General features: G+C 44.5%; 1 protein-coding gene across 2 annotated transcripts in view; it reads right to left on the bottom strand.

The window, feature by feature from the left end:
• Window positions 1–13767, bottom strand: part of LARGE1 (LARGE xylosyl- and glucuronyltransferase 1) — a 398517-nt gene that overhangs the window by 274938 nt on the left and 109812 nt on the right. For both annotated transcript variants that reach the window (XM_050926400.1, XM_050926391.1), the window contains exon 2: window positions 6013–6199. In XM_050926400.1, the coding sequence (XP_050782357.1) occupies window positions 6013–6118 (106 nt within the window). In that variant the 5' untranslated portion in view covers window positions 6119–6199. The remainder of the gene's footprint in view (window positions 1–6012; window positions 6200–13767) is intronic.

The raw sequence follows: 13767 nt of genomic DNA, 5'->3' as shown, positions 1-13767 counted from the left end.
ACCAAGTGCTGGTGGACTCATGGATGGGTGAACTGTAAAGGATGTCCCTAGAGAAGGAGAACAGAAAAAAAAAGTCACAGTACCTTTATATGCTTTCCTCTGGGAATTAGGAGAACAGTTTTACCATGAGGGTTCTACACACTATTGTACCTATACATAAATAAAAGATGTCCAGAGGTGGAACTTTGTATCGGACAGTGAAAGTCTGTACTCTTTTTATGTCTGGGCTTCGGGGAAATGTAGATAGAAACACCTATCCATGCCTAGCCTGCCACAAGAGGGCGCCCCGGGGTAGGAGGGGGAGAGGCACCTTCTCACACACTGTATGGTTGTTTCAGTCATAACAACATGAACATGAAAAATCTCTATTCCAACTGGCTCATATACTCAGAATTTTCAAGATGTTGGTCAGCAGTAAATGTGGCCACTTAACCCCTGCTTCTCACTACCTCCGGCTGAACTAAAGAAACTAAAATGTTCATATGAGGAAGGACTGGGGGAAGAGAGATCAAAAAACAATGAAAATGGGACTGGCTAACTGTTGAAATGGAAATAGTCTTTTTTTAAAAAAAAAGTTTAAAAACTATTTCCTATCTCCTTCACATCTCTCTTCTCCCCTCCTGAAGCAAGACAAATTCAGGCTCTCTTAGAAATACGGCACACATTTTTCACAGTGCAGGGTAATCCCACTGGAACCACTTACCATGGGCTGTGGTGGAATCTCCATTCCTTTTTAAATCTTTAAACCAAGATCAGCAGTTTTTCTAAAAGATGTGATCTTGCTCAACAAGAAGTTATGGGCCTGATGCAGGAATTAGTGGGTGAGGTTCTGCGGCATTTTTTATACAGGAGGTCAGACTAAAGTATTGGAATGGACCCATCTGACCTTAAAAATCCATGAATCCTCACAAACCAGGAAGGCTCTGGTAACTGTTGCATGTGTTAACATTGGAAGAATCCCAAACCCTCCCTGCCAGTTCAGTTCTGAAACACAAATTAGACAAAGAAACTATCACAGCTATTCTGAGGAGAGGCTTATCAACATGTAGAGGAGGAAAGATGAGAGGAGGAAAGATGAATAGGTGAAGAAAAAAAAAGAGAGAAGGAAGAAAATCAAGTGTGTGTGTGTGGAGGGGGAGACAATCAGCCATAGATTTTTTTGCTGTAGTTTATTGAGCTCACAATGTAGTCATTACCTTGTAAACAGAAAGCACTCCCGTGTTATCATTCCAGCACTTATTATTGTTTCTTTTCAGTAACCGGCAGTCAGTATTATAAAGCACAGGAGAGCATATACTATCTCATTACTTCAGCTTCGGCAATAACATTTCCAATAACAATCTACTATATATTGGATCTCCTTGAACACTATATAATATACACCAGTGTTAAATTGCACCGTGACTACCTCTACCATTACACTTGGTATTTTTCCACTTGAGGACGCTAGTATTCTAAATCTGATTCTGCAAGCTACTACATGTGGCAATCCAGCTATGTTTGTGTAGAGCCCCACTGATTTCATTATGTTTCTGCACAAGCTCATGGGTCCATCTGCAAAGAGCAGTTTGGAAGACTGGGGCTTAAATTGTTGTTCCTCTTTAGAACAATTATAAAATTGCTATTAAAAGTGTACTGAGATACGGCACTTTGTCATTAGTTCCTACTTTAACATAATAATAAACAGAATATTAGACAGAAAAGACTGTTTAAGAAAGTCAGTAGATTTATCTTCTGGGTTTTTTTCTTTGAAATTTTCATTTATATTACACTTTTCAAAAGACAAACATTAGATTATTGATTATAGATTTGGTTTAGCATAGCATAAGTAAGACAATTGCGTAAGCTGTACTTCACTGCTGTAAATCTAATAAAGGCAATTATAGCACTATATGCACTCAACATACTGTACTTAAAGAATGAACAAGACAGAGTCATCGAGGAACTACATTAGATGTTTGTATGGTTACACCCTATGTGCTAAGTCATTTTTCATAGAGTGTTGGGAAAGGAAACTGATGTTACACAACCCATAGGTTAGAAGAATCACTATTATAGCCCCAGACATCCAAGGGAACTCCATCCCAATCATCTGATAAATTTAAAGAGAGAATCTCAGGCTAAAAACACACAAGCTTTCTGATCATCATCACTTTCTCTTATTGTGGGGGTACCTAGAGAGGAAAGGGAGTCATGACAGTCCATAATTTTTTATTTTTTTTTTTACACTGTTGGCTATTCATTCCACTTGTTTCTCAAAAGGCAGGTGGATACAACAAAAACTTTACTTAGGCCCCAGTCTCAAAGGGGGATATGGAGGATATGAAGCCATAGGAGGGAGGCAGATGAGCAAAACTTCAAGTGAAGAAACCATTTACCCAATTGATCTCCATCCCATACAAGTTTGTATTGCAGAGCTCCGCTAAGTGTGAGGTGTCCCCCAAGGGGTGTGTGGAGGACCGGCCAGGGGTGCACAGCGGTGCCCAGTCCAGCCCCCACAGGGATGGGGAGGGAGTGCTACCCAGCCCCTCCTCGCCCCCAGCTCTGCTTTGGTCCAGCCCCAGCCACGTCCTCAGCTCCCCATCCTGCACATGCCTGGCCCAGTCCCCAGCCTCAGCCACCGGCTGCAGCTCCATTCCCAGCCCAGAGTCGAGGCTGGGGGCAAGGCTCAGAATGGAGCCACACCTGGCCACAGACCGGACTGCCGGCCCCCACTGGAGCCAGGCTGCAGCTCCGCTTCCGCCTCCCCCCAGCCATGGCCCCTAGCCTAGGCCCTGGCCCCAGATTAACCCCCAGCTGTGGCCCTAGCCTCGGCCTCCTTACCCTTGTCTGCGATCCACCCCCACCCTCCCCAAGCCACGGCCATGCTCCCGGCCCCAGCTCAGGGAGGGCAGGGGGGGCGGTACAGGCAGGGGTAAGGGGAGTATGACCATCAAAAGTTTGGGGACCACTCCTGTGGTGACTGACACACAAATATGTGACTGCCTATGAGCGTTTCAGGTCAGAAAAGGGGTGTTTAGGCATAGTGCCAGTACCTCAAGTTAATATACCTTGTTTCCTACTGGTACCATATGCTTAAATTTAAATAGATTTTTACTGAAATAATCCCAGATTTTACAAAAAAGTATTATTCAGTTTTTCTTCTTCTTTTCACTCTACTTTTGTATCATTCAAATGTATAAAAAATAACTTGTTTTGTTAGGAAAATACAATACATTGCATGAGATACATGTATTACGATAGTACATTAGTCTGTGCGTATATGCAAAGCTGCCTGTGAAGTAAGGCTATGGATTCGTCTAGAAGTTTTGGAGGTACTGATGTGCAAGCTATGAAATTCAAATCTTTGCAGAGAGACAGTCACTGTTCACAAAAGGCGCTTACAAGCAAAAGCAGACCAAAACAAAACCTTTCTTGGTGTTGCCATGCAGCCAAACTACAGTACAAGCAATTGCTAAAGTTTCCTGAAAAGATATGTTGCACCAAGGACAGGTAACACTGTTTGAACTGTGCATCAGCCTGGCGTCCTTACTATGGTGATGAGGCTGTTGTGTTTCTTCTAAGGCAGTGGTTTTCAATCCGTTGTCCATGGACTCCTGGGAGGTCCACAGATTAAAGTCCAAGATTTTCAAAGGTGTCTGCACCTCCATTTGAAATGAAAAAAGGTTGAAAGCTACTGTTCTAAGGTCTCTGCGAGAAAAAATGCACATATACTTAGGTAGTATCTTGCTTGCAGCAGAGTCAAAGAGCCGCTAGGACACCATATCCCAGTTCACTTGCTAAAAATCATAGGTTTCCTAATAAATACAGAGAAATCCATCTGAAACTTCTTTTCCAAGGGCCTTATTCAAATCCCATTGAACTCAATGTTAAGATTCACATTCACCTTAAGCAAGCACTGAAACAGGTTTCTCAACAACTGAAACTTTTTGGGATTCACAGCAGATGACACGCCTGAGCAAAATAATTCATAAGGAAAAATGCATTCTACAAATTTTGCCTCTTTCTGTTAATAAACTGTCTGTGAAGAAATTATTTCTTCAAATTTGTTCACTATATGAAAACAATTGATGTATTTGCGGGTATTGTGTTAGGATCAGGAAAGAGGACATCAAATGACAAAAGGAAGGAGGTAGTCTACGGAGGACTGAAGTCTGCCCTTATGCAGCTTTCAGAGTCCCCTGGAATCTCTCAGAAGCTTTTGTAGGAACTACTACACTGGGCCATTTTTAAACGTGTTGTAAAAACAAAGGAAATTCCCAGGCAAAACACCCGCCTCCTTAAACTGAAGTTAAAAACAAAACAAAAAAACCCTGCGGAAAATGCAACACAAAAGTAAGGTTTTTCATCACATGATCATACAAAACTGAGCAATATGACATACAGTGTTCTTTTGCATATACTATAAAATACAAAATCATGGCCTTTCAGCATGTAAGACCATCTGTTTTCAAGCAACCATCTACTGCCCCTTACATTTCCAGTTTACTGTGAATCCTATAAATGTTTCATCCTAGGATGACCTCACACAGTGATTGTACATTAGCGTAGAATGACTAAATACAATCACACAAGCATACGTGTATATATGATCAGCTTTTTGAATTGTCAGAGAGAAAGCTAGAATCTGAATAGAAGCAGCAGCCAGCACATCCCTCGGCCCGCACTGCTTCCCGCAGCCCCCACTGGCCTGGGACTGCAAACCACGGCCAGTGGGAGCAGCGATCGGCCAAACCTGTGGACCCAGCAGGTAAACAAACCAGCCCAGCCCACCAGGGTGCTTACCCTGGCGAGTCGCATGCCAAAGGTTGCCGACCCCTGATATAGTAAGATCCTCGAGACACAGATTGATTTTCTGTGCTCAATATTTGTTTCACTTGGCAGGCACTGATAAATGGATTGAAAAGCTGTCCACTTGCACTGTAGATAGCTCTGCATACTTTACTGAAATGTTATTTTGTAACCTCACACAGAAATACTCAGCAAATCCTAGCAAACATTTTTATAACAGCTGCTATTGCATCACTAAACAAGGGAAAGGAAGGGAGGGAGGAACCCTTTGAAAACTAGCCTACATTTGATCTCAGCCATGTTCACAATAACACTAACAGGCCTACCTCACTGGTGTAAGGTGAGAGTAACAGAGGCTCTCAAACTGGAGCTCCACTAGTATACCTGAGAAGCGGCTTCTGGTAGGGCTTTGGCTGTCAGTGCCCCATGGCTCTGCAAGTTGTTCTCCTCCTCCTCCTCTACCCCACCTCAAATCTGATGGCAGTCAGTCAGGGCTCATTGCAAGGTCATTTCCTCCCCCCCCTGCATTTGAAGATAAAGAAGGGATGTGGGAGAGGGATTGTAATTGTAGAGGTGAAAAACTCTTCAAAAGGGGAGGTGAGAATTGTGGCAAGTTATCTTAAATTGCTGCTCTTGTGTTTTAAAGTTGTGTCTCAAGGGTGCCTAAAGCATATGGATGGGTGCCCTTTTTAAGTACTTCTATACCATTTTCCACACTCTGTGTCTGTCTTGTCTATACAGATTATAAGATCTTTGGAATAGAGACCATCAACAACTCTGTTTGTCCTGGTTGGTCCTTAGGCAATGCTGTAATAAACATGATTATTAATAACAATAAAAACTATATAAATAAACATTTATCTTTTTAGAGCGGCTCTTAAATTAAGATTTTATCATCATAATTATCTACCACCAAGACATGGGATACAGACAATGAAATGCCAGGAAGCACAGAGAAGAAAAAATAAGGAGAAATAATTTCTAACAGTGCTTTTTAAGTGCAAAGTGGAAGAGAAAAAGCAAACTACTGATGCCAGGATCTACATCCTTCTCATCTGTCAGATGGTGGCAAGGACTCCTGTTGTTAAGAGCTGCACACAGGAAGCCATTTGCAGTGCATGACAACAGCTTTACTTAACCTATAATGATTGAAATCCCAGGACTTGTCAGCTCTCATCCTCCTCATTCGTCAGTTCCCACCGGGTTTTTTTTTACTCTTACCTTCAAAACTCCTAGAAAACAGGTAAATCCAAGTAAAGGCTGGAACAAAAAGGAGAGTCAGAGAGGCAGCCAGGAATTTCCGTCTCCCTCTGCAGATTCCCAGCATTCTCTCAGAAGTAGAGATTCCCAACCCAGTGCTGTTCCTATGTCGGAAGCGCGTAGTCCACAGCCTCCCACATATTACTCTCTGAAAGGGAAAGGAGGAAAGGTTACCAGTTTTTACCACTATATGAAGCCAGGCTCTTCCCTGTGTCCTGCAGAGCTACAGAATGAGGCTGAAAATGGGGTTGTTCACACTGCAAAACAGTTCCCATTTCAACATTCTGCACAACAAATATAATAATGCATGTCTGAGAAGTGCCCTATAAGAGCATAAATCAATAAAATATATCACATCAGCTAAACACACACTGAGCTCATCTTATAAAGAGCAACATTTGTATGCCACCCTTTGAACAGAAAAAGACTACATTTTCCTTGATGTCTCTGGGTAGAAAAGAGAGAGACACCTGTGTCTCTACCTCTACTCCTGAAGAGCAGGAAAAACACTGGTCCACTACTGGCCTAGCTGCTGGTAATGAAGGACTCAGAAAAATAATCAGGAAAGAGGGTGGGAATTATGGAAGCCACTAAAATGACAGGGTTTGCCAATCACAAAGTGATACTGATGTACGTGTAAAAGGGAGGAAAAGGGAAGGTTTACAATGGCTAAAGACAGAAAACAGAAGGAAACACTAGCAGTTGCTGGCAGGAGCTTCAGACTATATGCAATAAGAGAGATAAAGAAGCAGTTTCCTTCTTTCAGGAATGCCATTTCCATCTGATTCCAGTATTTCAATTATCTTAACATAGTTTAATGTAATTTAACAGGTATTTCATTCTCTTTTACATTATGGAAAATGTATGACTGATATTTAAGGGCATTACCATTATATGAAAAGAAAAAAGAAAATCTGGACTTGTTTAAAATAAAAATAAGTAGCACTTTTGCACTTCACAGATTAGGTGGCAACACTATCTCAAACCCTTTATTCATTACAGGCATTTTCAGTAAATGATTATTTATGCCCAGAGCACACATGGAGCATTAAAGACATTTTCACACCTCTTTCTTTTCCCTAGAAAGGAAGGAATATTGAAAAATATCAGGATTTGGGTAGGGCAATAGGGGAGAAAAACAGGTATCAAATCCATGCAAATCTATTTGTTTCAGGATTCTGCAGGGTTCACATGCAGGCACAGAAACCTCCCCAGAAAAGGTTTGTGATTTCAAATAAAAATTGGTGCAACGCGGTGACAGAGATTGTAAGAGCTAAATCAAAGGTACTGTGAAGTCTTTAATAATAGTGCCTTTTGGTGCATGCTGAAATGGAAGATTCCTACACACATTTACATTTTTTAAAATCACTATTGCGTGCAAATGAAAACACATCTGATCTTTAAGATCATAAATGTATTAAATTCACAGTGAAAGTATATTCAACTTAAAGCAAAAGTAAGAGATAAATTAAAGATAGGAAAGATGGGCTCAGAAAAAGAATTTTCCAATCATTTTATACTTTAGGACCCCACCACTTGGGTTCTCAAGCAGGGGACAGCAAAGACTACAAAAAATTACCAAACTCTTCCAAAATTTTACCGAATAGCATCAGCTTTACAAACTAACTAAAAGAGCAATTCTGCAGCCCACAAAGAAGCTGTAATAACCTTAGTCCCAGATTTGGACCTTAGCGTCCAAGATATGGGGGTTAGCATGAAAACCTCCATATCTTGGACGCTAAGGTCCAAATCTGGGACTAAGGTTATTACATGAGTGGCAGCTGGTGGGAGATAGACAGAATCCAGAAGCCAGTAGAAATATTATATTTTTCTTTTCTCTGCTAAGGGCTTTTTAGCAGAGAGAAGCAGTTGGTTTTAAAAGGGAACCAGAGAGAATTTTTTTTTCTGCTCTCTCTCGCAGTTTGTGGCTTGCATGTTAAGGGTCTTTTGTCATGCAATAGCCCTCCCATTAGGAGGCAAGTACCAGCACTTATAGGCATGCAAATAAAGTGGTTTTTCTGGTTTCCCTTCATTGAACATTAGCTAGAGAGAGAAAAGGAAAATTAGCTAAAGGCACTGTTGCTAGGCAGACTTCAGGAGGCAACAGAGAACCTGCAGTTCAGAAGATAAACACCGGAGGGCACCCCAACACAAGAAAACAGGAACCATGACTTCTAAGGAAAAAATTGACGCCGAAGAACAAATCAAAGAAGCTGAACACAGGCGACAACTGGAAATAAAACAAAAAGAGATGGAGATGAAAGAAAGAGAAGAACAGATCAAAGAGGCAGCCTACCAAAGAGAACAGGCAGCCAAAGAGGCAGCCTACCAAAGAGAACAGGCAGCCAAAGAGGCAGCCAAAGAGGCAGCACACAAAAGAAAACTAGAAGAAGAAGAGATGGCCTACCGAAGGAAACAAGCAGAAGATGAGTTGGCCCACAGAAGGAAGCAAGAAGAAGAGGAGGCGGCCCACCGCCGAGACATGGAAAAACACCAAAAAGAAATGGAAAAACAACAAAAAGAAATGGAAAAACAACAAAAAGAGAATGAAGAGAAGGAAAAACAGAGAAAACATGAACTGGAGATGGCAAAAGCTGGGCTGCCTGTGCCAGCCAACCCTAACAACCCGGCGCCAAATATTGCTCCACAGCACAGAAAATTTCCCACCTACAAGGCAGGTGATGACACCGAGGCCTTCTTGGAAAACTTTGAAAGAGCCTGTCTTGGGTACAGCATCCCCGAAGACCAGTACATGGTAGAATTAAGGCCACACCTCAGTGGACCTTTAGCAGAGGTGGCAGCTGAAATGCCTAAGCAGCAAATGAATGACTATAAACTTTTTCAAACCAAGGCCAGATACAGGATGGGGATAACCCCAGATCATGCCCGTCGGCGCTTCAGAACCCAAAAGTGGAAACCAGAGGTGTCATTTCCCAAACACGCCTACTACATTGCAAAAAACTATGAGGCCTGGCTAACAGGAAACAACATTCAAACCTTGGAAGAACTGAACCTCCTCATACAAATGGAGCAGTTCTTGGATGGTGTTCCTGAAGACATCACACGGTACATACAAGATGGAAACCCCAAGAATATCGCTGAGGCGGGGGAGATTGGAGCCAAATGGATGGAACTGGCAGAAAGCAAGAAAGCTACTGTCAAGGGGAACGATTACCCCAGGGGGCACACAGACCATAAACCCTACAACCGAGGACAGCCAAAGACCCCACATACCACCCAAGTAAAGCCACAGATACCCTACCCTTCAACCTCACCAGTCTCCAGTAACTCACCTCGGCCCAGTGACCCATCAGATGGAAGATGCTTTAAGTGTAATGAACTGGGACATATCAAGGCCAACTGTCCCAAGAACACCATGCGAGTGCAATTCATTACACCACCATCACACCAAAGATCCCCAGGCCCGGATGCCTCTCAAATACCCTTGGAGCGAAGGGAAAATTTGAGAGTGGGCGGAAAGAAGGTTACTGCGTGGAGAGACACGGGGGCACAAGTGTCAGCTATCCACCAATCCTTCGTTGACCCCAAATTCATCAACCCAAAGGCCAAAGTTACAATTTACCCCTTCATGTCACAAGCTGTAGACTTGCCTACAGCTCAACTGCCTGTCCAGTACAAAGGCTGGTCAGGAATGTGGACTTTTGCAGTCTATGACAATTATCCTATCCCCATGCTACTGGGGGAAGACTTGGCCAACCAGGTGAGGCGGGCCAAGAGAGTGGGAATGGTTACACGTAGCCAAACCAGGCAAGCTTCCAGACCCATTCCTGTTCCTGAACCGTCCACAGAGGCCCCGTCTGTGTTACCAGAGACCCAGACAGAGGTAGTGGACCCGGATTCCATGCCTACCACTGAAACAGCCACAGCATCTCCAGTCCCAGGCCCGGAACTGGAACAGCAACCAGCACCAGCAAGTGCAACTACATCTTCAAACTCAACGCCAGAGGGCGCCAGCGAGCCAAAACTGGCAGAAGCAACAGACAGCCATACCCAAAAGGCTCAGCCAGAGCCTGAAATACCCTCAGGTGCACCAGCGGAGAGCGGTTCACCAGCAACGGAAACAACCCCATCACCTACATCGCTTCCAGAGGGACCAAGCCCAAGTCCACAGTCTGAGGAAGAACTGGTGACCCCAGACTCAAGGGAACAGTTCCAGACTGAGCAGGAAGCGGATGACAGCCTTCAAAAAGCTTGGGCGGCGGCACGGAGCACCCCAGCGCCTCTCAGCTCTTCTAATCGATCCCGGTTTGTTATAGACCAAGGACTTTTATACAAGGAAATTCTTTCTGGTGGACACCGGGAAGAATGGCAGCCGCAAAAACAGTTGGTGGTTCCAACTAAGTACCGGGGGAAGCTCTTAAGCTTAGCCCATGATCATCCCAGTGGCCATGCTGGGGTGAACCGAACCAAGGACCGGTTGGGGAAGTCCTTCCACTGGGAGGGGATGGGCAAGGACGTTGCCAAGTATGTCCGGTCTTGTGAGGTATGCCAAAGAGTGGGTAAACCTCAAGACCAGGTCAAGGCCCCTCTCCAGCCACTCCCCATAATTGAGGTCCCATTTCAGCGAGTAGCTGTGGATATTCTGGGCCCTTTCCCAAAAAAGACGCCCAGAGGAAAGCAGTACGTACTGACTTTAGTGGACTTTGCTACCCGATGGCCAGAAGCAGTCGCTCTAGGCAACACCAGGGCTAACACTGTGTGCCTGGCCCTAACAGACATCTTTGCCAGGGTAGGTTGGCCCTGCGACATCCTTACAGATTCAGGGTCTAATTTCCTGGCAGGGACCATGGAAAAACTGTGGGAAACTCATGGGGTGAATCACTTGGTTGCCACCCCATACCACCATCAAACCAATGGCCTGGTGGAAAGGTTCAATGGAACTTTGGGGGCCATGATACGAAAATTCATCAACGAATTCTCCAATAATTGGGACCTAGTGTTGCAGCAGTTGCTGTTTGCCTACAGGGCTGTACCACATCCCAGTTTAGGGTTTTCACCATTTGAACTTGTGTATGGTCACGAGGTTAAGGGGCCATTACAGTTGGTGAAGCAGCAATGGGAGGGGTTTACGCCTTCTCCAGGAACTAACATTCTGGACTTTGTAAGCAACCTACAAAGCACCCTCCGACACTCTTTAGCCCTTGCTAGAGAGAACCTAAAGGATGCTCAAGAAGAGCAAAAGGCCTGGTATGACAGACATGCCAGAGAACGTTCCTTCAAGGTAGGAGACCAGGTTATGGTCTTGAAGGCGCAACAGGCCCATAAGATGGAAGCATCATGGGAAGGGCCATTCACGGTCCAAGAGCGCCTGGGAGCTGTAAACTACCTCATAGCATTTCCCAATTCCTCACTAAAGCCTAAAGTGTACCATGTTAATTCTCTCAAGCCTTTCTATTCCAGAGACTTACAGGTTTGTCAGTTTACAGTCCAGGGAGAGGATGCTGAGTGGCCTGACGGTGTCTACTACGACGGGAAAAAAGACGGTGGCGTGGAAGAGGTGAACCTCTCAACCACTCTGGAACGTCTGCAGCGGCAGCAAATCAAGGAGCTGTGCACTAGCTTCGCCCCATTGTTCTCAGCCACCCCAGGACGGACTGAACAGGCATACCACTCCATTGATACAGGTAATGCTCACCCAATCAGAACCCCACCCTACCGAGTGTCTCCTCATGCCCAAGCTGCTATAGAACGGGAGATCCAGAACATGCTACAGATGGGTATAATCCGCCCATCTACCAGTGCATGGGCATCTCCAGTGGTTCTGGTACCCAAACCAGATGGGGAAATACGCTTTTGCGTGGACTACCGTAAGCTAAATGCGGTAACTCGTCCGGACAACTATCCAATGCCACGCACCGATGAGCTATTGGAAAAGTTGGGACGTGCCCAGTTCATCTCTACAATAGACTTAACCAAGGGGTACTGGCAAGTACCGCTAGATGAACCTGCCAAGGAGAGGTCAGCATTCGTCACCCATGCGGGGGTGTATGAATTCAATGTCCTTCCTTTCGGCCTTCGAAATGCACCCGCCACCTTCCAGAGGCTGGTAGATGGTCTACTAGCTGGACTGGGAGAATTTGCAGTTGCCTACCTCGATGATGTGGCCATTTTTTCAGACTCCTGGCCCGAACACCTACTACACCTGGAAAAGGTCTTTGAGCGCATCAGGCAGGCAGGACTAACTGTTAAGGCCAAAAAGTGTCAAATAGGCCAAAACAGAGTGACTTACCTGGGGCACCAGGTGGGTCGAGGAACCATTAACCCCCTACAGGCCAAGGTGGATGCTATCCAAAAGTGGCCTGTCCCACGGTCCAAGAAGCAGGTCCAATCCTTCTTAGGCTTGGCCGGATACTACAGGCGATTTGTACCACACTACAGCCAAATCGCTGCCCCATTGACCGACCTGACCAAAAAAACCCAGCCAAATGCCGTTAAGTGGACTAATAAGTGTCAAAAGGCCTTTACCCAGCTTAAGGCGATGCTCATGTCTGACCCCGTGCTCAGGGCCCCGGATTTTGACAAGCCATTCCTAGTAACCACAGATGCATCTGAGCGTGGTATAGGAGCGGTGCTCATGCAGGAAGCAACAGATCACAACTTCCATCCTGTCGTGTTTCTCAGCAAGAAACTGTCTGAGAGGGAAAGTCACTGGTCAGTCAGTGAAAAGGAATGCTATGCCATTGTGTACGCCCTGGAAAAGCTACGCCCATATGTTTGGGGACGGCGGTTCCAACTACAAACTGACCATGCTGCACTAAAGTGGCTTCATACTGCCAAGGGGAACAACAAGAAACTTCTTCGTTGGAGTTTAGCTCTCCAAGATTTTGATTTTGAAATTCAACACATCACAGGAGCTTCTAACAAAGTAGCTGATGCACTCTCCCGTGAGAGTTTCCCAGAATTCAGTAGTTAAAAAGTGTTCTTAAAATGTAAAAGTCTGTTAGTTATATACTTAGGAGTATATGTAAAGGCCTATGTGTTGTATTAATCTGTTTATTTTCAAGTTCTAGAAGGAAATCGCCGCCAGTGAGCTTCCCCACTGTCTGCAATTTGGGGGGCGTGTCATAAACAGATAGCTAAGGGTTAATGTCTCGTTCACCTGAAGCACCTGACCAGAGGACCAATCAGGAAACCGGATTTTTTCAACTCTGGGTGGAGGGAAGTGTGTGTCTGAGTCTTTGTTTTCTGCCTGCCTGCTTTCTCTGAGCTTTGGAGAAGTAGTTTCTTTTTTCTAGTCTTCTGTTTCCAAGTGTAAGGACAAAGAGATCAGATAGTAAGTTATATGGTTTCTTTTCTTTGGTATTTGCATGAATATAAGTGCTGGAGTGCTTTGATTTGTATTCTTTTGGAATAGGGCTGTTTATTCAATATTCTTTTAAGCAATTGACCCTGTGTTGTATCATCTTAATACAGAGAGAACATTTGTACTTATTTTTCTTTCTTTTTATATAAAGCTTTCTTTTAAGACCTGTTGGAGTTTTTCTTTACTTCAGGGAAATTGAGTCTGTACTCACCAGGGAATTGGTGGGAGGAAGGAATCGGGGAGATCTGTGTGTTGGATTGCTAGCCTGATTTTTGCATTCCCTCTGGGGGGAATAGGAAAGTACTTTTTGTTTCCAGGATTGGGAACAGAGAGGGAGATTCACTCTGTTTGGGTTCACAGAGCTTGTGTCTGTGTATCTCTCCAGGAGCACC

This window comes from Gopherus flavomarginatus, chromosome 1 (assembly GCF_025201925.1).
Source record: "Gopherus flavomarginatus isolate rGopFla2 chromosome 1, rGopFla2.mat.asm, whole genome shotgun sequence".
NCBI lineage: Eukaryota > Metazoa > Chordata > Testudines > Testudinidae > Gopherus > Gopherus flavomarginatus.
The sequence above is the reverse complement of the archived record's forward strand: the minus strand, read 5'-3'. Positions and strand labels throughout refer to the sequence as shown.